Raw genomic sequence first — 23508 nt, forward strand, 5'->3', positions numbered from 1 at the left:
TTTTTTTTTTAAGACTGTTTACCAGAACACAGGCAAACATATTCTTACTTACTTGTATTTAGAGACTTTGGACCAATAACTTTTTTTTAAGATTTCTTTTATTTATTTGACAGAGACAGAGGGATCACAAGTAGGCAGAGAGAGAGGAGGAAGCAGGCTCCCTGCCGAGCAGAGAGCCTGATATGGGGCTCTATCCCAGGACCCTGAGATCATGACCTGAGCCAAAGGCAGAGGCTTTAACCCACTGAGCCACCCAGGCGCCCCTGGACCAATAACTTTTAAAGCTACATCATAAGTATCCGCAAGTAGTCTTTGGTTACTGGTATGGCATTTTTTTCCTCCTAAAGTACAGAGAATTCTTTTTTTTTTTTTAAGGTATTTTTCAGACTTCCTTTTGGCACTGAATTTTATGTTATGGAAATTTAATCTTGAAGACAAAGTTTTGGAGGCAGTTTTCCAGTCACTATTTTAAAAACAAAAAGAAAGGTCAAGAACAAAGTGCCTGTCTTCTATCTCAGATATTAGCCGGTCCTTCCAAACTGCAGGATGGATGTACTATGATGTACTACAGAATAATTGCTTCTCATGATCTTCTCATGATCTATCCTTAGCTGAATCTCTATCTTCTTGAGTATTTTGCATCTATTGAAAAATTGTTCTTCGGTCCATATTCCTGATACAATTTTTTTTTTATTTCACCCTGAGAAGACACAATACTAAATAACACAGGAAACAGCTGACCTGTGTAGTTTAGATTCTCTTGGTGAATCCAGTTCCTGTTCCCAACACTCTGAAGCATGTACTCTAGCTTTGTTAGTGGGACTTTTTTGGGAAACAGGGGGTGACATAGTTCACTGTCAACTATGCATATCTTGGGCTGTTTTTTAAATATGACTATACCTTATTGAGTAAGGTAGTACTTACCTTTGGACTACCTTTGGAGGTAGTAACTTTCCCACAAGGAAAAAAATATATTCATAGGATTTATCATTTTATTTCTTCTTTGCTATTAAAATTCATAGTAGAGTTAAATTCTTATTAGTTTCCTAAAAGATTCCACATAGTTTTCATTTTTCTTAAAAATTTTTTGAATTTTTTTGCATTCTCTCATGAGGACATCTAACATTTTCATAAGAATTTTTTTGTTATCTTGTCTTTGACAGATGTTATAGATCTTTCATATCTGTATGCATCCATTGGCCAAAAAATATTATAGTCATAGGAAAGCAACTCTTTTTTTTTAAAAGATTTTATTTATTTATTTGACAGAGAGAGAGAAAAAAAAAGAGAGAGGCAGAGGGAGAGAGAGAAGCAGGCTCCCCACTGAGGAGGGAGCCCCACGCAAGGCTATGATCCCGGGATGCTGGATCATGATCTGAGCCGAAGGCAGATGCTTAACGAACTGAACCACCCAGGCAACCCAGAACATCAAATCTTGAAGATAAAAGAAAAAGCTTTCAAGAACTTTCTTCCCATCTTGATGGAAAAACACCACTCTCTCTCTCTCTCAGTGGTTTCCAGTCACATCTAAACATTTGCTTTGTTTAAGAATGGAAACAAAGAAAGAAAAGCATTGGGTTTTCTTAGGAGATAAAATTCAGCTCATTACCTTATTTCTTTTTCCCTATGTTGAAAGCAGCAGTTAGAATTGGACTACAGAGTGGTCTGGGCTTCCCTAATAAATCACATTAACCGAATAGACATTTCAAAATGCATTGTTTAACCTGAATATGGGTAATATGCCATTGAATTTTTTAGCTGACTCGTCTGTTGTTTGAATAGGAACATCAACACCCAAAACTGTTGGGTGTGTACGTGTGTGTGTGTGTCCACGCAGTGAGGTCTGAGTGAACCTTCAGTTAAGTCTCCTACCCACTGCAGACGTAAATTGAAAGTCTTATTTGTTAAACTGAGCTTTTTGAAATGCTCTTTGATGTGGCTTCTTAAATTAGCCAATGGCATAACTACAGCGTTGCTGCATCGCTCTTAATCCCTGGTAGCATGGAAAATCACCAGGCATGTGGAGCCGCCAGGAAAATGGAACATTTTACATTTGTACTGACCATATTTGTTACATACAAGGATCTACTGTCAGAATTAGACGTGCGGCTTCAGTAAGGTACACAGGTCTAATCTTGTGGTGTCTACCATTAACAAAATAACTACTGTCTAAAAAATACCTTAAAATTTCTTCCTTTTCCTCAGAATAGTTTTTAAATTATCTGTCAAAAGCGTTCAACTGGTTTTCCACTAAAGAGAGGGAAGTGGTGAAACCACCCATTCATTAGCTTTTTGCTTTTTTCTTTTACCATTTGGTAACTTTTTGAAGTTCTTAACGTATTAAACTTGAAAAACATTATTTTCTTAGAGTATCTTCATAAGTGTTAGATCATGGACCAATTCTGTACTTATGTAAAGAACAAGAGAGGTAGCTCGTACTCATTTTGCTATTCACTAACTACCAGACCAACCACACTGCACAGAAACCGGCTTGGAAGGTTTCCATGTGAGAGAATATCTAGCACGTAGCACTCCTCTTCAGACAACTTCCAAAATGCAGGTCACTTTCTCCTTGAGGTTAGGACGATCATGGGAATTCTGACATCCATTTGTTATCTGGTACTTGTCAGTTGAAGAACATCCACTATGGGAATCTCACAGGCCACTTTGAAAGCTGAGGAACATGCTCCTTACTTGCACAAGTTGTACAATTCGGAATTTGGTATCAAATTTTTCCTAAATCATGGAATAGTGTCATTGCTTTTATGTTTTTTGTATGGTTTTACATGTAGAAGTATCTGAATCACAGTTGTGTCAAGACAACCAAAATGTTTTTAGGAATTATCTGTGGTAAAATGTGGGGTTTTTTTTTCCCGTTCTCCTGATTTTCTCTTAAGTACTTAAACACTCTGAAAATACCTTATTTATTACTTTAGATTTATAGGTATCCTCAAATACAATGTTGTAATTTTTTTTTGAAGGCTTGTTCTTCATTTTATGTCCAGTTCCTAAGACACTGAATGATAGCCACTTGATAAACTTTTGTTACATCAATGAATTTTCAAGAAAATATAGTTTGTTCAAATTGAAAATCATGCATTTATAAAAGTGTGATGTGTTGGGAAAGGAGCAAAAATTTCCAAGTACTGAATAGTCTAAGTTGATATGAAACAACCTCTAAAAACATTGCATCCTTTACTATCAGAGTGATCTAGAAAGTGGACAATATTTTATGACAGAAACATACATCTCTTAACATTCTATGTTTCTTTTTATTCTTCCAAAAATAAAAACAAGATGAATTTCTCCAAAAACCACTGGAAAATGCAGTTCAGTTTTTCTTTCCAAATAGATCCTCAAAATAGATCACCGGGTGTTTTTCCTTACTTAGTCATCCTTTTTGTCAATGGAAATGCAATCTCGTTTGATGAATCTCAGAACTTTTCAAAGAGGGCCTGACAATATGGAATTTGAGTGAAAGATGTCAAACCTTCTAAATTTATTTAAACAAAAAAAGGGAGGTGGATGAAAGGCCAATCTGTACTCTACTCTGACTGGCTGCTTCAGATCTCTGGGCTGAGGCCACTCATATTTTCTAGAGACTATTGACACCCCAAAGGAGACTCTGGAAAGAGAACCTGGAATCCCATCTCATTTCTGCAGGAATCACTGCTAATACTTATATTATATTATATACTTATATTATATGTATTATATATATAATATATATATTATACTTATATTATATAATACTTAATACTGCTAATTGTTAACCAGCCTCAAAATACTGAACAGCCTACCATATTTTGATAAAATAGTAGTAGTAATAGTAATAGCTTTATTGGGTTGGAGATAAAGATATAATGTGGCCTGTTGCTTATTATTTCCCTAAGTGTGCGTTGTCTTACTTTAGCCTTTATACCAGTTCTGAATGACTGGTTAAACTCCTAGAAGAGGAATGGTATCCCATTGTTATCAGGATACAGCGGATTTGATGAGCAAGTCGCAACCAAGGTGTGGTTCTAGCACAGAACTGGAAACCCGTGAGGGAAGCACCTTTCCAGACATACGGCTCCCTGCTGAATCAACAACCTGTGGAGAGAGTGGCGGGCCATTTGTCTTCCTTACCATGACAGTGATGGCATCCAAGTGGACCCCTGTCAGGGTGTTCTGGGTAGGAGAAGCCATATCAGTGTGGCAAGTCTATGCTTGTACACATTCCAGATGCAAAAATGCAGGTCTCGTGGTCGCGTGCAATTCCAGTGTAATGTTCCATGCGGTTTACTTTTATTGAGCCTTCTTATTTGAAATCCAAAACCATACAAAGCTGTGTGGTTGAGGTGTTGTTGCCAATAATGCGCAATTGTTTCTACCTCTTGATCTTTGAGAAAAGAAATGGGTCTTTGTGATAGCTGTGTCTGGTCTCTATTTCAGTTTGTGAGGATTTGAAAAAAGTAAAACAATAATGTTAAGGCATGGGGTCAGAGTGCTTAAATATGAAAAAGGCAAAACCTTTTTTTGAAGTAACTCAGAGAGATACTACTCTTCAATGATGTAGCTATCACTTTTAAATGTGTCACTTTCTGAACATTTGAAGTTTTCATGGGACACTGTGGTCACATTCCTTTCCATAAGTCTGATATTGAAAAAGGAAGAGATGAAAAAATAGTCATTCTTTTTGTACTACTGTAATTTGCTAATATTGCACTTTAAAAAGTAATGCTTTGCCAAACTTCCAGAGAGCCCTGAGTCACCAGGGTTTAGTCGTCAAGGTCCTCTTTGCAGTAAATCAAGGGCAGGTGCAAATGCTGACCGTCCCCGGCTGCATGTAATCTCTAAGTAGTCCCTCTCTTAGGTGTTTTATTCTGTGTGCAAGCCCAGCTGTTACAATGGGGAGAGAGGACAGGACAGCCCCAGTGCTTATTTCTGGCTCTCCTTAACTTGCACAAGAAGAAATGGGCTGATTCTAAGAGTGACGAAAATGGATCAGAAAGAGAAAAACCCAGACTCACCTCTCCAGGAAACTTACTTAAGTATCAAGTGGGTCTTACGTGTATTTGGACGAGGCAACTCCCCTCCAGGCTGCGGAGGAGCTAGAAACATCCATCCTTTCTTCAGATCTCACCACCCCCAGCCCCCTCAGCAGAGCCACAGGCACTACCGGTCATCAGGCTTAGTGCTCCTTTTGCAGGGAACAGTGGGGAGAGACTCTACCTGAGTTTGAATCTTGGCTTCAGACCTTCCGACTCAGGGGTGACAAGCTATTGAAACTCTCAAAGCCTTTGAGTCTTCATTTGTAAAGGAGGATAAAGATCATATCTGCCTTGGGTGACTGTGGAGACGACACAAAATAATCCCTTAGTATAATTCCTGGCACATAGTAAGAGCTCCGTAAATCGAAGCTGCTCTTATGATGTTTGTTATTGTTATTCCACAGCTAAAAAAGGAATGGAAAAGACCAACACCCCCTGGGAGGATAACACATTGACATCACTGGTAAAGGGAGGGTCCTCGGTGCTTAAAATGTGAGAAAATCAGAAAAGGGAGAAAAAGCCCAAAGTAGAGGGGAGGCAAAGGAGACACACCTCCAAGTGCTTTCTCAGGCCTGTTATTTTGCTTTAAGGTCACTTCTTTTCCCAGCCCCAGTTAAATACAGTTTCTGTTGTCTGTTTTTTCATTGGTTAACTTTCACAATTATAAATATGTCCTTATGTTGGACTCATCCTACACCATCTAGTCTGGAACAATATCTGACATAATAGGCTTCCAGGAATGTCTATGGGATGACTGTTAAACTTTAAACATCAAAAATGTGGTTTCTACCTCCATTTGCTAGAAAAGCTAGTATTGCCCGTTTCTTATAAAACAAGTGCTTCCCAAATGCTTTTCAGTACATCGGTTAAAATAGATGACTGAGTTTAAGATGACACTACTCTGTCTTTAAGAATAGTGCAGAAACCTAGCCATTTAGCCGCAGAGAAGAAAACCTTGTATTATCCTTCTTGGGCAGTCTCTTTGTTTTTTAATTGGGCGGTGTTCCAACTTGACATCCATTTTATTTTAATGTTTTATTTTTTATAAGCATATAATATATTTTTATCCCCAGGGGTACAGGTCTGTGAATCACCTGGTTTACACACTTCACAGCACTCACCAAAGCACATACCCTTCCCAATGTCCATAACCCCACCCCCTTTTTCCAACCCCCCTCCCCCCAGCAACCCTCAGTTTACTCCCATATTTTACTCCAACTTTACACCTAGCCACCCTGGCTGCATAATGAAATCATTTTAAGACTCTTACAAGGATATAAATCAAATTTCAGGCCTCTTGAAAATTACAGAGATCGTCCGAAGTTTGTATTTCTAAGTTCTTTGCCTCGAACCGAAAAATCATCTCGTCTAAAAGCCATTTGATCCCGTAGCCCCTGCATTGGTTTCTCTCCCTACCCCCAGTAGGGTGGCTCCTGCCTTTAGTGAGGTACCCGGCGTTGTTTTTTCCCAGTGGCTCGGTTTTATTTGCAGCTGCATATTTTTATGTGATTGCTTACACTGTGAAGATGTAAATTACTTTCTAGTATGCTCAGTAACACTTTTTAAAAATCCATACAAATTTGTGTTTCCATAATCTTGGTGAATACACCAAGGATACCTGTTTGTTCTTATTCTGATATTGACAATATAATAGATGGTGTGATAAGGCCAGCTTCATTAATTCATTTATAAGTACTATAATATAATAGTTAATTTGTCCATACATAGCCTCCAATTATCTCCTCAATTCCTGGTAATAGCCGCAACCCCATCTTTCATTTTTATTACCTCCCAGTTAATTGCACTAATAGGTTTTGCTTTTCATTTCTACATGATTTTCATTAGAAAAAGTGGCAAGTGTTAACTCTTGCTGCTTTTTGGTTAGTAAGCATTGCAGGCTTTTTAATCAGAGATGAATAAGGAAAATGAATTTTTTAAAACTTTCTTGTAAATGTGCTTGCTAGCCTCAAAATTCCAGATGACTACTTCTAACTTTTACTTTTTTAGAAAAGAAGAGGCTTATTTGGGACCAATAAATTCTGCCAGGTAAGGAATATTGGTAGCTAGAACTACATGGGTTGTTTTTTTGTTTTTTTGTTTTGTTTTTTTGATGGGGAAAAAAAACCCTCTCTTATATGAAATTTGATTTTTTAAAATATTTTATTTATTTATTTGACAGACAGAGATCACAGGCAGGCAGAGAGAGAGAGAGAGGAGAAAGCAGGCTCCCTGCTGAGCAGAGAGCCCAATGTGGGGCTCGATCCCTGGACCCGGAGATAATGACCTGAGCTGAAGGCAGAGGCTCAACCCACTGAGCCACCCAGATGCCCCGAAATTTGATTTTTTTTTAAGGAAAAAAAAAAAAAGCAAAATTTCTCTAGCATTATTTGCCAATGAATCACAATTTTCTCAGTACATAGATAGCTTTCTTGTGCAATCTGAATGAACAGGAGCTAAACAATGAGTATTTACAAGGCACTTGTTCGTTTAAAAGTGATATAAACATTTTAACAGAGATGTTTGAAAACACTTGTTTATTTTTAATAATCAAATGTCTATGAGAAAGCCGACTGACTCTTTAAGAAAACTCTTACTGTGGTTAGTTGCAATATCTCCAATAATTTTTCTGAGTATTCTACATATGAGATCATTATGATATGTATATATAGTTTTGACGGTATTAAACTGAGTCACATGCATATATCACAATTTAGGATTTATGAGAATGTTTTTATTCACCCTGTTTTATTTACCCTAAAAATTGGTGATTGAATAAAAGAATTACCATTGACTTAGTTCTACGTATCCCATCGTAATTACAGAGAATGGACATGCATTAGTAGAAGAAAAAAATATATATTTATAAATTAACATCATAGTTACTGTTTTCTTCTAACTTGTAGAGTATTGTAGGACTGCTAAGAAAAGTATGTAAGATTTTATCGTTTAATACTTCTTTTTAAGATTTTATTTGTTTATTTGAGAGAGAGAGAGCAGGAACAGGGAGGAAAGGGAGATGCAGGCTCGCCCCTGAGCATGGAGCAAAAGCAGGGCTTTATCCCAGGGCCCTGGGATCATGACCTGAGCAGAAGGTAGAGCCTTAAGCAACGGAGCCACCCAGGTGTCCCTCACTTAATATCTTAAAAAGGGAAAGGTAGAGATCTGAAGACCTTCTCTATATTCTTCCATGTCTGGATCCCACTGAAATGACTCAGGTAACTGTAGTTACTGTGTCACATGGCAAATGCTCCAAATATCAGCTAGATGGTAGCTATTTCAAGGTATCCACTGAATTGGCAAGTGGAGCGATCTTTTTCAGACAATTTGAGGTTTTCTTTCAACTGAAGTGGGATCCCCAAAATGACATTTGAATAAGAAATGTAATTATAGAATCCTGTGATAAACAGCAGAGAAAGACAAAAGAGATTTAGACGGGGGAGGGGGGGGAAGTGGATCTTTTCCTGAAATAGCTGTTTAAAAAAAAAAAAAATCAAATGGAAAACAGAGAAAAATCTATTCCAAATGAGAAACATAGGGAATAAAATTTTTACATGATTAGTGATAAATTGTTCAAAGGATAAAATGCAACAAGAATTGATAACAAGGAATGAAGTAAAAGGGCTGTGTTTAGTTAGCTGATTTTATAAGGATGGATAGGATTATGTATATAAGATAGAGAAGCCAGTTCTGGTAAGAGTTTCTTGAAGGAACCTCCTCAGTTCACTTACGGGAGAGCAGATGGCTGGGAGCTTGCCTTTGTACCTGGAGGGCTCATCCACAATTCACCTTTTGGGACAGTTTGCTCCCAGCCTTGGGGACACTAGGGGATTTTTTCAGGCTGATGTGGTGCAAATGTGAGATTTAAGTAGAATAAAGTTGTATTAGGAGCCATTTAAAAAATTATATAAGCAGCTAACAATTTTTTAAATATAAGAGGAATGTTTATATTCCAGGTCATGTTGGAGCTGTCAGCAGATGTCTTGGTTTACTAAAAACATGGAACTAGATTATTTTAGATGAGCCTTTTGCCTGTGTTCATATGGAAACAAGAAGAATATATGCCTTTATTTTAGATAATGAAAGTTTTAATTTTTTTAACGTTAATTTTCAATCTTTTTTAAAATGAGTAATAAGAAAAAAGACATTAACCTATGATTTCATTAATGTTATCACTGTTTTTAAAAAAAGTCAATTTAAAAAGAAAAGTCAATTTTACTTTGACTTAAAGAAAAAATAAGTAAATAATAATATATGGCTATGGCAAAAATAATGAAAGTGGCATGCAGAAAACTGGTGTTTGGGAAATATTCATATAGTTTTATTCCATGTAGTTCACACATAACCAGCAAGTATTTTTCAGAGCCTGAGAACAGAAAATATCTCAATAAAATTCTCTCGTTTTTTAACTTTGCAAAACAGTGTACTTTTTTTTCAATCCTGCTCAATATAGTTAGGCTATTTTATTTTTAGCCTCTTCAAACTGCTTTGCCATCTCTAGTAACAATCAGAAAGTATAGTTTCATGTTTTACAAAGGGATGAATGAGACCTTTTGTGAGTAAACTAAAAAAGTGAACTTAAGTTTTATTTTCTGAACTTCTGAGATTTTCTTTGCCTATGGAGAGTTTTTTTTAAAAAAAATTCATTAAGTACACTTAATACATCAGTCATGACCTTGAACCAAAGAAATCCCCAGATTTTCCAGTAAGGATATTTTTACATTTGGTAGTTAAACATCATACTCATACAATTTTTTTCTTTTTTTATGTTTTACATTATCACATATAAAATCGACTTTCTGCATGTGTATATAGTTCTAAAAACGCTAACACATGTAAATTTGTGTGACCACCACTACCGTCAGGATATAGAGTATCTTACTCCAGAATATCCCCCTCTCCAAATTTTTGTTCTGTATAATGAGAATACATTGTCATGTCATCTCTATTAAACTTGTAGCAAAAAAATAGGTAATACTACTATTTGATAGTTCTGTAATCCACCCCCTTTTCTAATATACTTAGGTTTTAATAGCTAATTTTATACTTTGTTGATTTATACTTCTGATCAAGGATAGTATTCATTTGTCCTCTCTACCAAATCTCATCAACAAATCCAATCCTAAACTCTAACCGCAGGAGATTTCCTACATGATGGAGTCAGTGGATCTGTTCTTGTTCATGTTGCATGTGTTGATAAGTAATGCTTTGTTCATCATCCACATTGTTCTTTGAACTGCCAGTTGTCTGATGTTAATGCTGGAGATTATTTGGAATATGCAAGAGAATCACTGCTCTGTCTCTCTTTTTATAGGCTCTACAAATAGTGTTCTTTCTTTTTCCAAGTATTATCATGGTGTTGTGCCATAGTTTCTCTATGGCTGAGTACTTTCGTCCCCATATATTTTTCTGAATATGTATGGAACATGCAAACTAAAGGAAAGGAAGTTATAGGGTATAAGTCAAACTTAAGCTTTTTAAACATTTAGATTCACTTAGCCAACATATAGTACATCATTAGTTTCAGATGTAGTGTCAGTAATTCCTCAGTTGTGTATAACACACAGTGCTCATCACATCACATGCCCTTCTTAAAGTCCGTCGCCTCGTTACTCTACCCTCCTTCCACCTCCCCTCCAGCAACTTTCAGTTGGCTTCCTATAGTTCAGACTCTCTCATGGTTTGTCTCCCTTCTGATGACTTCCCGTTCAGTTTTCCCTCCCTTCTCCTGTGATCCTCTGTGCTGTTTCTTATGTTCCACATATGAGTGAAATCATATGATAATTGTCTTTCTCTGATTGACTTATTTCACTTAGCATAATATCCCTCCAGGTCCATGCACATCAATGTAAATGGTAAGTATTCATCCTTTCTGACCACTGAGTACTGTTCCATTGTGTGTGTGTGTGTGTGTGTGTGTGTGTGTGTGTGTGTACATACCACATCTTTCCCCATTCCTCTGTTGATGGACATCTCAGCTCTTTCCACAGTTTGGCTATTTTGGGCCTTTCTGCTATGGATATTGGGGGACAGGTGCTCCTTCAGATCACTACATTTATATCTATGGGGTAAATACCTAGTAGTACAATTGCTGGGTCATAGGGTAACTCTATCTTTAACTTTTTGAAGAACCTCCGTACTGTTTCCCAGAGTGGCTGCACCAGCAGGCATTCCCGCTATCAGTGTAAGAGGGTTCCTCTTTCTCTGCATCCTCACCAACATTTGTTCTTTCTTGTCTTGTTAGGCGTGAGATGGTATCTCATTGTGGTTTTGTAGTATTTCCCTGATGGCAAATGATGTGAAGCGTTTTTTCATGTTCCTGTTGGCCATTTGGATGTCTTTTTGGTAAAATGTCTGTTCATATCTTCTGCCCATTTCTCGACTGGATTCTTTGTTTTATGGGCATTGAGTCTGATAAGTTCTTTTTTTTTTTAAGATTTTATTTATTTATTTGACAGAGAGCGATCACAAGTAGGCAGAGAAGCAGGCAGAGAGAGAGGAGGAAGCAGGCTCCCCGCTGAGCAGAGAGCCCAATATGGGGCTTGATCCCAGAACCCTGGGATCATGACCTGAGCCAAAGGCAGAGGCTTTAACCCACTGAGCCCCCCAGGTGCCCTGAGTCTGATAAGTTCTTTATGGATCTTGAATACTAGCCCTTTATCTGATATGTCGTTTGCATATATCTTCTCCCATTCTGTAGTTTGCCTTTTAGTTTTGTTGACTGTTTCCTTTGCTGTGCAGAAGGTTTGTTCTTTTTTTTTTTTTTTTTTTTTTTTAGATTTTATTTATTTATTTGAGATCACAAGTAGGCAGAGAGAGAGAGAGGAGGAAGCAGGCTCCCTGCCGAGCAGAGACCCCGATGCGGGACTCGATCCCAGGACCCTGAGATCATGACCTGAGCCGAAGGCAGCGGCTTAACCACTGAGCCACCCAGGCGCCCCCAGAAGGTTTATTCTTGATGAAGTCCCAAAAGTTTATTTTTGCTTCTGTTTCCTTTGCCTTTGGAGACGTGTCTGGCAAGAAGTTGCGGCGGCTCAGGTCACAGAGGTTGTTACCTGCGTTCTTCTCTAGGATTTTGATGGATTCCTGTCTCACATTTAGGTCTTTCATACATTTTGAGTCTATTTTTTTGTGTGGTATAAGGAAATGGTCCAGTTTCCTTCTGCATGTAGCTGTCCAGTTTTCCCAGCATCATTTATTGAGGAGACTATCCTTTTTCCATTGGATATTCTTTCCTACTGTGTTGAAGATTAGTTGACCATAGAGTTGAGGGTCCATTTCTGAGATCTCTACTCTGTTCCATTGATCTATGCGTCTGTTTTCCTGCCAGCATCATACTGTCTTGATTACAGCTTTGTAATAGAACTTGAAGTCTGGCATTGTGATGCCATGAGCTTTGGGTTTTTTGTTTGTTTGTTTTTTTGTTTTTGTTTTTGTTTTAACATTCCTCTGGCTATTCAGGGTCTTTTCTGGTTCCTTACAAACTTGAGAATTATTTGTTCCAGCTCGGTGAAAATTGTCAGTGGTATTTTGATAGGGCTTACACTGAATGTGTAGATTGCTCTGTGTAGCATAGACATTTCAACAATATTTATTCTTGTTTTCTTATTTATTGTTAAACAATATTTATTAATATTGCTCTGGGTGACATAGACATTTTAACAATCCAAAAGCATGAAATATTTTTCCATTTCTTTGTGTCTTCCTTAATTTCTTTAATAAATGTTCTGTAGTTTTTAGAGTACACATCATTTACCTCTTTGGTTAGGTTTATTCCTAGGTATCCTGTGGTTTTTGGTACAAATGGGATCAGCTCCTTAATTTCTTTCTTCTGTCTCATTGTTAGCGTATACAAATAGAGCTGATTATTTTGCATTGATTTTATATCCTGCCATGTTGCTGATTTGCTGTATGAGTTCTAGCAATTTTGGGGTGGAGTCTTTTGGGTTTTCCATATAAAGTAACATGTCATCTGCAAAGAGTGAGAGTTTGACTTCTTCTTTGTCAATCTGAATGCCTTTTATTTCTTTCTGTTGTCTGATTATAAAAGAAGGGACAAGAACCATATGATCCTCTCAATCTATGCAGAAAAATCATTTAACAAAATACAACATCCTTTCTTGATTAAAACTCTCCACAGTATAGGGATAGAGGGAACATACCTCAATATCATAAAAGCCATGTATGAAAAACCCACAGCAAATATCATTCTCTGTGGGAAAAACTGAGAGCTTTTCCTTTAAGTTCAAGAACATGACAGGGATGCCCCCTCTCACCACTGTTGTTCAACATAATACTAGAATTCCTAGCCTCAGCAATCAGACAACAAAAAGTTAAAACTTTACTTGATCAATATCTAGACAAAGGTTGCATGTTAATCTGCTATGGGTATTTGAGTATACAACTATGACATGTGTTTCAAGTAAGATGGATTTCGATCTATAGTGCATGAAAAGTAATAAATTATTTTAAAATAATGATCAATAGTTTCTATGTTGTGATATGAGCCTGTCACTTATAATTTTGTCATAAATCAAAAATTGAGAAACTGAAATATAATTGTAGTGATTGTGACTGAGATCATTTCAGACCATCTTAACAATCATTACCTCATATGAGGAAAGCATTAACATGTGAATTTGAACCCTGACCTTTGAATCTTAAATTTTCTTATTTTATGATTCTTTTAAGGTTTTTCAAGATTCTTTATAGAGGTATAAGATTCCTTGATATGATTCTCCTGTGATTTGGTTGGGAGTGGTTATTGTTTCAAAACCAGTTTTTTGTTCTTGTTTTTAACTCCTGGAAACGAGTAACTTGCTATTGAAGGAGACTGTTTATTATCCCTCTTTGGGAACCAAGAAGTTAAAATCTTAGGGAATAATACAACTACTTTAACTTGCTCATATTTACTGTCTATCCTTTGAAGCTGTACATTGACTATTTTATCATTTGCTCTTCAGATGGATCCTGTGCAAAAAGCAGTCATTAACCACACTTTTGGAGTGTCCATTCCCCCAAAGAAGAAACAAGTTATTTCTTGCAATGTCTGTCAGCTTCGCTTTAATTCAGATGTGAGTATCACCTTTTTATTATTCTCTGTAGTCTGTCAAGCTCAAAGTCTGATTGTTCTGAATACGTACATCTCTTCATATTTACATCACCTCTAACAGCCACTTGCCTTGGTGGCCCACTTAGTTCAGTGGGCCAGATTTTCCAGGGTTTCGGATTCAACATTAGAAACTTGAGTAATAGAGTAGCTAATATCAAAAACCAAGAATTCCTCCAGGTGATCAATCACACCCATAACATTTTATGCTTAATCTTGCCAATGATACTCACTTTTCAAAAATCACTATATAGAAAAATTTTTTAAAGCTGAAAATGCAGGGGCACCTGGGTGACTCAGTTGGTTAAGCTGCTGGCTTCGGCTCATGTCGTGATCTCAGGGTCCTGGGATCGAGCCCCGCATCAGGCTCTCAGCTCAGCAGGGAGCCTGCTTCCTCCTCTCTCTCTCTGCCTACTTGTGATCTCTCTCTCTGTCAAATAAATAAAATATTTTTTTAAAAAGTTGAAAATACAATGAATGCAGAGGAAAATTATTGCTATTCCCCTTTATAACAAGTGTCACATTTCATGTGTGTATGCCAAATCATATTAAATGCCTGAGGGAATAATTTATTACACAATTTATATTTTCCCCAGAACATGGAAATGCAGGGAAATTTTTTTTTAATTATTTTAAATGGCCAGCATAACCATCATGCTAAAAATAATAATAATAATAACAAGAAAAGAGTACAAATCATTTTAAATGTAGGAGTAATGTAACGTGAAATTAAAATAAATAATATTAGAATGTTTGCAATACTCAGTTACCAAGTGAAGCCAATGGCCAATACATATCTGAATCTGGAACTATATATTATGTGTTATTTCCTGAGCTACTCCACCTAGAAGCCATTTTCCAAAGAAAATGTTCCAGGATTCATGCTTTTTTGCAAATACTAAAACAATAAATACTCTTGTTTGTACATAGCAGTAAATGTTTTGCTAATTCTGTATAGGAAACATAATAAAAATTGGAAAAGAGTGTTTTTATCATGTTTAACATGATTTGTAAAAGTATATTTAATGCAATTTCCGTCAAAAATCCAATAAATTTTTTTGGCACTCAATAAAATCTCAACTCCTTTTTCAAGAATTAAAGTGTTTCCTAAAAAATTGAGAACTATATGGTATCAGTTCATTAGAAGTCTCAACATTGTCAGCTGTCCCCAGATTCATCTATAGACCTTGTGCAATCCCAGTCAAAATCCCAGAGAGCATTTTTGTGGAAAATGCCAAGCTTCTTCTTAAATTACATAGAAAAGAAAAACCCGAGACTAGATAAAGCTTTAAAAAAAAAAATCAAATTTTCCAGATTTCACTCCTTGATTTCAATAATTACCTTAAAACCTACAATAATCAAGACTGTAATATTGGTGGAAGGATAGTAGTTACGTTGATCAGTGGAACAGAAGAGTCCAGAAATAGCCCCAAAGCTGTATGATCAGTTGATCTTCAACAAAGTTGCAGTGACAATTCAGAGGAGAAAGGCTAATCTTTGTAACAAATAGTGTAATTGGATAACCACATGTAAATTTAGAACCTTAAAGGCCATTTCAGACTAAATTCCAAAATTAATTCAAATGAATTATATATTTAACCATGAACTGAAAAGTAAAAAACTTCAAGAATAAAACATAGGAGGAAATCTACATGAACTTGAATTAAGCAAAATATTTCTTAGGAAACTAAAAGTGTGAACTATAGGGGCACCTGGGTGGCTCAGTCTGTTAAGCATCTGACTCTTGATTTTGGCTCAGGTCATAATCCAGAGTTGTGGGATTGAGACCCACATTGGTCTCCAGCTCAACATGAAGTCTGCCTATCCTTTCCCCCAACCCCATCAAATAAATAAATAAGTGTATGAGCTCTAAAAATATTGATATATTAGACATCATCAAAATTAAAAACTTCTCTTTAAATGACACTGTTACACTCTTAAGAAAATTAAAAGTGCTTGCTTCGGCAGCACGTATACTAAAATTGGAACGATACAGAGAAGATTAGCATAGTGCCTGCACAAGGATGACACTCAAATTAGTGAAGCATTCCATATTTTTGATGGAACATTATTATGCTAAGTGAAATAAGTCAATCAGAGAAAGATTCTTGCTATATGATCTCACTGATACTAGAAATTTGATAAACAAGACAGAGGATCATAGGGGAAGGGAGGGAATAATGAAACAAGATGAAACCAGAGAGGGCAGCAAACCATAAGAGACTCTCAATCTCAGGAAACAAACTGAGGGTTGCTGGAGTGGAGAGTTGGTGAGGAGATGGGGCGGCTGGGTGATGAACACTGGGGAGAGCATATGCTGTGGTGAGCACTGTGAATTGTGTAAGACTGATGAATCATAGACCAGTATCCCCAAAACAAATAATACATTATATGTTAATTTTTAAGAATTTGCACCTCAAAAAAAAGGAAAAGTTATAGACTGAGAGAAAATAATATAAAACATGTCATTTAAATATTTAAATAAGGGGCGCCTGGGTAGCTCAGTGGGTTAAAGCCTCTGCTTTCAGCTCAGGTCATGATCCCAGGGTCCTGGGATCAAACCCTCCCCATCGGGCTCTCTGCTCAGCAGGGAGCCTGCTTCCTCCTCTCTCTCTCTCTGCCTGCCTCTCTGCCTACTTGTGATCTCTGTCTGTCAAATAAATAAAATCTTTCAAAAAATATTTAAATAATTTACAACTCAATTAATAAGAAATGGACAAATGATTTGAACAAGCACTTTACCAAAGAAGAAAAATGAACGGAAAGTTAGTATACAAAACAGTGTTCAATATCATTAGCCATTAAAGAAGTGCAGACCACAATTACATACCCCTCTACCTATTAATATGATGAAAATTAAACAAATTGATAATACCAAGTGTCAAGGATGAGGGGCAACTGAACTCTAATTTGTTGTTGGTAGAAATACAAATGGTGCAGGGACTTGGAAAATAGTTTAATAGTTATTTATAAGAAGTTTTTAGGAAGTTATAAATTTTCCATACAACCCAACAATCCAACTTTAGGGTTTTATCTAAGAGAAATGAAAACTTATGTTTATACATATGTGTCACTTATAGTAGCTTTATGCATAATTGCCTCAAACTAGAATTGAGCCAAATGTCTATCAACTGATGAATGGATCAACAAATAAAAACTACAGTCATACAATAGAATACTGCTTAGCAATAAAAGAAATAATATACTGATAAAATTCTACACAATGGGAGAATCTCAAAGGCAGGACGCTAAATGAAACTAATTGAACACAATGACAATGTACTGTATGGTTGCGCTTATATAACTTTTGGCAAAAACTATTGGAAAAGAAGTCAGATCATTAGTTAACAGGGATGGAGCAAGGCGAGGTTAGGAAATCAACTACAAAAGGTGTAAGGGGTATGAGGGAGCTTTTTGAAGTGATGGAAATAAATATTCTATATCTCCATTTTTGTGGTGATTACACAACTGTTTTTGTTTTTCAAATCCCGTACAACTAAATACCTAAAAAGGAATTTTACTGTATATAAAGTATACCCCAGTAACCCTGACTTGAAAAAAAAAATCAGCATTGTAGGAGCCATGAAATATTTTGTAAGTAGACTAATTAATGATAGGAACATAAATACTAACTGTATTGAGCTACAATATTACTACTTAATTTAAGGTATAATAAGTAAAGAATTTTTGTAGGGAAAGACAGAATAATAAATCCTAAAATAGATCCAAATATGTTTAATAATTTTGCATAGTCATTATCCAAGTTTCTAGTCATATCACAGGTCTTCTGCTCTATATTTTGGATGAGTCCATACACTGAGAGGCCATGCAGTATAGAATCCTGGGTTAAGAGTCTTTGAGGTTACGCCAACAAATTTGACAATCTGGAAGAAATGGATGCATTCCTAGAAACATATAAACTACCACAACTGAACCAGGAAGAAATAGAAAGCCTGAACAGACCCATAACCAGTAAGGAGATTGAAACAGTCATTAAAAATCTCCACAAACAAACAAAAGCCCAGGGCCAGACGGCTTCCCGGGGGAATTCTACCAAACATTTAAAGAAGAACTAACTCCTATTCTCCTGAAACTGTTCCAAAAAATAGAAATGGAAGGAAAACTTCCAAACTCATTTTATGAGGCCAGCATCACCTTGATCCCAAAACCAGACAAGGATCCCATCAAAAAAGAGAGCTATAGACCAATATCCTTGATGAACACAGATGCGAAAATTCTCACCAAAATACTAGCCAATGGGATTCAACAGTACATTAAAAGGATTATTCACCACGACCAAGTGGGATTTATTCCAGGGCTGCAAGGTTGTTTAAACATCCACAAATCAGTCAATGTGATACAACACATCAATAAAAGAAAGAACAAGAACCATATGATACTCTCAATAGATGCTGAAAAAGCATTTGACAATGTACAGCATCCCTTCCTGATCAAGACTCTTCAAAGTGTAGGGATAGAGGGCACATACCTCAATATCATCAAAGCCATCTATGAAAAGCCCACCACAAATATCATTCTCAATGGAGAAAAACTGAAAGCTTTTCCGCTAAGGTCAGGAACACGGCAGGGATGTCCATTATCACCACTGCTATTCAACATAGTACTAGAGGTCCTAGCCTCAGCAATCAGACAACAAAAGGAAATTAAAGGCATCCAAATCGGCAAAGAAGAAGTCAAATTATCACTCTTCGCAGATGATATGATACTCTATGTGGAAAACCCAAAAGACTCCACTCCAAAACTGCTAGAACTTATACAAGAATTCAGTAAAGTGTCAGGATATAAAATCAATGCACAGAAATCAGTTGCATCTCTCTACACCAACAACAAGACAGAAGAAAGAGAAATTAAGGAGTCCATCCCATTTACAATTGCACCCCAAACCATAAGATACCTAGGAATAAACCTAACCAAAGAGGCACAGAATCTATACTCAGAAAACTATAAAGTACTCATGAAAGAAATTGAGGAAGACACAAAGAAATGGAAAAATGTTCCATGCTCCTGGATTGGAAGAATAAATATTGTGAAAATGTCTATGCTACCTAAAGCAATCTACACATTTAATGCAATTCCTATCAAAGTACCATCCATCTTTTTCAAAGAAATGGAACAAATAATTCTAAAATTTATATGGAACCAGAAAAGACCTCGAATAGCCAAAGGGATATTGAAAAAGAAAGCCAACGTTGGTGGCATCACAATTCCGGACTTCAAGCTCTATTACAAAGCTGTCATCATCAAGACAGCATGGTACTGGCACAAAAACAGACACATAGATCAATGGAACAGAATAGAGAGCCCAGAAATAGACCCTCAACTCTATGGTCAACTCATCTTCAACAAAGCAGGAAAGAATGTCCAATGGAAAAAAGACAACCTCTTCAATAAATGGTGCTGGGAAAATTGGACAGCCACATGCAGAAAAATGAAATTGGACCATTTCCTTACACCACACACAAAAATAGACTCAAAATGGATGAAGGACCTCAATGTGTGAAAGGAATCCATCATAATCCTTGAGGAGAACACAGGCAGCAACCTCTTCGACCTCAGCCATAGCAACATCTTCCTAGGAACAACGCAAAAGGCAAGGGAAGCAAGGGCAAAAATGAACTATTGGGATTTCATCAAGATCAAAAGCTTTTGCACAGCAAAGGAAACAGTTAACAAAATCAAAAGACAACTGACAGAATGGGAGAAGATATTTGCAAACGACATATCAGATAAAGGACTAGTGTCCAAAATCTATAAAGAACTTAGCAAACTCAACACCCAAAGAACAAATAATCCAATCAAGAAATGGGCAGAGGACATGAACAGACATTTCTGCAAAGAAGACATCCAGATGGCCAACAGACACATGAAAAAGTGCTCCATATCACTCGGCATCAGGGAAATACAAATCAAAACCACAATGAGGTATCACCTCACACCAGTCAGAATGGCTAAAATCAACAAGTCAGGAAATGACAGATGCTGGCGAGGATGTGGAGAAAGGGGAACCCTCCTACACTGTTGGTGGGAATGCAAGCTGGTGCAGCCACTCTGGAAAACAGCATGGAGGTTCCTCAAAATGTTGAAAATAGAACTGCCCTATGACCCAGCAATTGCACTATTGGGTATTTACCCTAAAGATACAAGCGTAGTGATCCAAAGGGGCACGTGCACCCGAATGTTTATAGCAGCAATGTCCACAATAGCCAAACTATGGAAAGAACCTAGATGTCCATCAACAGATGAATGGATCAAGAAGATGTGGTATATATACACAATGGAATACTATGCAACCATAAAAAGAAATGAAATCTTGCCATTTGTGACAACATGGATGGAACTAGAGCATATCATGCTTAGCGAAATAAGTCAAGCGGAGAAAGACAACTATCATATGATCTTCCTGATATGAGGAAGTGGTGATGCAACATGGGGGCTTAAGTGGGTAGAAGAAGAATCAATGAAACAAGATGGAATTGGGAGAGAGACAAACCATAAGTGACTCTTAATCTCACAAAACAAACTGAGGGTTGCTGGGGGGAGGGAGGTTGGGAGAAGGGGGTGGCATTATGGACATTGGGGAGGGTATGTGCTTTGGTGAGTGCTGTGAAGTGTGTAAACCTAGTGATTCACAGACCTGTACCCCTGGGGATAAAAATATGTTTATAAAAAATTAAAAATTAAAAAAAAAAGAGTCTTTGAGGTGATTTAAATCCTAATTTTGAATTTGATAAATCACTTCACTACCATGGGCCTCAGTTTCCTCTTGTGCCACAACCTAAAATAGACTAGATAATTTTGAGAGGACCATTACAGCTCTATGATTAAAAATCATTTCCATGGCTTTTCTGTTGGAAGATAGGGTATACAGTAATTGCCCTACTAGGTATTTACCCCAGAAATACAAATGCAGTGATCCAAAGGAACACCTGCACCCCAGTGTTTCTAGCAGCAATGTCCACAATAGCCAAACTATGGAAAGGGCCCAGGCGCCCAGTGACAAATAAATAGATAAAGAAGATGTGTGTGTACATATATATATATATATATGTACACACACAACGGAATACTACTCAGCCATCAAAAAAATGAAATCCTGCCATTCGCAACAATGTGGATGGAACTAGAGGCTACTATGCTAAGCGAAAAAGTCTGTCAGAGAAAGATAATTATCATATGATCTCACTCATATGTGGAATTTAAGAAATAAAACAGGATCATAGGAGAAGAGAGGAAAAAATAAGACAAAATCAGAGAGGGAGACAAACCATAACAGACTCTTAATCATAGGAAACAGAGTTTCTGGAGTCAGGGGAATGGGGTAACTGGGTGATGGACATTAAGAAGGGCATTAAGAGGTAATGAGCACTGGGTGTTACATAAGACTGATAAATCACTGATCTCTACCTCAAACTAATAACATGTTAATTGAATTTAAATTAAAAAACTTATAAATAAGTAAATAAAGGACAGGGTATAAATATCTCCACCTTACAGGTGGAACAATTAAGACCCAAAAAGAATGAGTGAGAGTTTTGTTTTTCATTGGTGTCATGTGTTGGGTTAATGGGGGGGGGTGGGGTGCTGCCTTCTGTCTGTGCTCCAGAATTGCTTTGGGAGTAGGTTCACCTTTGACTTGAGTTTTGTTTGATGTCAATGATTTTCTTTGTATTTACTAATAGGATCATGAGAAATGTACACAGGTGAGCATGTGACCACCAGTTTCCTTGTCGCCGTTCAAAAGTTCTGTCGATAATGGAGAAAGAAATTAAATTTCTGAGTCATGCTTAGACTCTGGGCAGTAAAGCTACAAAGTCTGGGTGGCAAATTCACAAGTGTGACATATACATGTTCTCAGTGTTTAGTAATGGTGCTATAATCTGCATAACTGAGCTCTGAAACTGAGCATTTTTTATTTGGGGGAGAGTTTATTATTTTATAATTACCCTATTTACATTTTAATGTAAGAATTAAGAAGATGCTCATCCTTATTTTCTTTAATAACATTTCTAAATCAGCTTGAGACTGCATTGGCTTCACTCTTCAGTGTAGAAAATATGTTTATTGAAAAATCTGGAAGGCAGATTTGCACAGTAAACAGACTGCATTCCTCAGTTCTCCATTAGCCATGTAAAATGTACCAGGACTGGCTTCATGCATTAAAATTCAATGTGACCTAGTTTAAGTGTCCCATAGCCCCCTTTGTCCAGCTTTTATCATCTCAGTAGAACTCCACTGTTGGAAAGCAAAAGGCTATGGTTTTATTTACACCATATACTGTTATGCAAATGAGCAAGCATTAATCACAAACATTTCCCAAATGAACCTTTACAAATTAACACCATTAACTTTGCCAGGGGCAGGCACTGCAGTCCAGGAATAATATGTCTTCCCAACTGAGTCCCAGACATTTGCACGAATTTGTGCAACACCCAAATACCTAGTTTCTTCTTGGCCATCTTCTTTTCCCTAACGCGGCTTAAGCTCAGCACTGAGTGAGGCTGTCCCAAGCCTGAATGCCCCTTTCTTCTCCAACAAGTGAGGGCACTCCAACTATAGTGGGGTCACAAACTGATAAGCTTAAATCTGAATCTATACCCTTTTGCTGGGAAATTCATTTCTAGAGTTAAGCCTTGCCAGGGATATAGGTCTCTATCCTCTATGCTCTTCTGAGCTTGACTTGAAAAAAGACTCTCATAATTTTGGGGCTTTCCATTTTCACATGAAAAGACCAGAAACAAGAGCTAATGTAGACTTTTAAAATATTTTTTGAGGCTAATGTTTCTCTTTTTGGCTAGGTTGAAAGTTGGCAGATCCCAGATATTTTCTGATTTGCATATTAATTTCAATTCTTTGGGTGATAATAGCAGAAGGATAAAGGAAACTGATCCTTAAAGAGATCTTACACAAAATCAGGGCAACTTGATTTAAAAATAGAGATGAGGGGTGCCTGGGTGGCTCAGTGGGTTAAGCCGCTGCCTTCGGCTCAGGTCATGATCTCAGGGTCCTGGGATCGAGTCCCGCATCGGGCTCTCTGCTCAGCAGGGAGCCTGCTTCCCTCTCTCTCTCTGCCTGCCTCTCCATCTACTTGTGATTTCTCTCTGTCAAATAAATAAGTAAATAAAATCTTTAAAAATAGAGATGATCTCCTTTTATTATTATTATCTCAGAACACGGTTAATCATAAATACCCTTAATATACTACTGGGTCCTTTATGCTTCATAGGCAAATCGAAACATGAGCATAATGATCTTTTTAATCAAGTTTTATGTACTCTAATTTAGGAATTGACCCTGAAATTTTGATACTCAGCATTAATACCACAATTGATCAAGCATGAGATGCAGTGT

The 23508-nt window shown here is 37.0% G+C and overlaps 1 protein-coding gene and 1 non-coding gene across 13 annotated transcripts in view; both read left to right on the forward strand.

Moving 5' to 3' along the window:
- The window catches only part of ZNF385B (zinc finger protein 385B), a 417541-nt gene that overhangs the window by 335960 nt on the left and 58073 nt on the right, over positions 1–23508 (forward strand). For 9 of the 12 annotated variants that reach the window (XM_045066763.1, XM_045066765.1, XM_045066771.1 and 6 more), the window contains 2 exons: positions 7041–7079; positions 13994–14104. In XM_045066763.1, the coding sequence (XP_044922698.1) occupies positions 7041–7079; positions 13994–14104 (150 nt within the window). The remainder of the gene's footprint in view (positions 1–7040; positions 7080–13993; positions 14105–23508) is intronic. The other 3 variants (XM_045066764.1, XM_045066766.1, XM_045066775.1) reach the window with 1 other exon arrangement.
- LOC123388038 lies at positions 16092–16198 on the forward strand. Its single transcript, XR_006602572.1, has one exon. It is a non-coding gene; the product is annotated as a U6 spliceosomal RNA (small nuclear RNA).

This window comes from Mustela putorius, unplaced genomic scaffold, assembly GCF_011764305.1.
Source record: "Mustela putorius furo isolate JIRA1106 unplaced genomic scaffold, ASM1176430v1.1 tig00003869_pilon_pilon_pilon, whole genome shotgun sequence".
NCBI classification, from domain to species: Eukaryota; Metazoa; Chordata; class Mammalia; order Carnivora; family Mustelidae; genus Mustela; species Mustela putorius.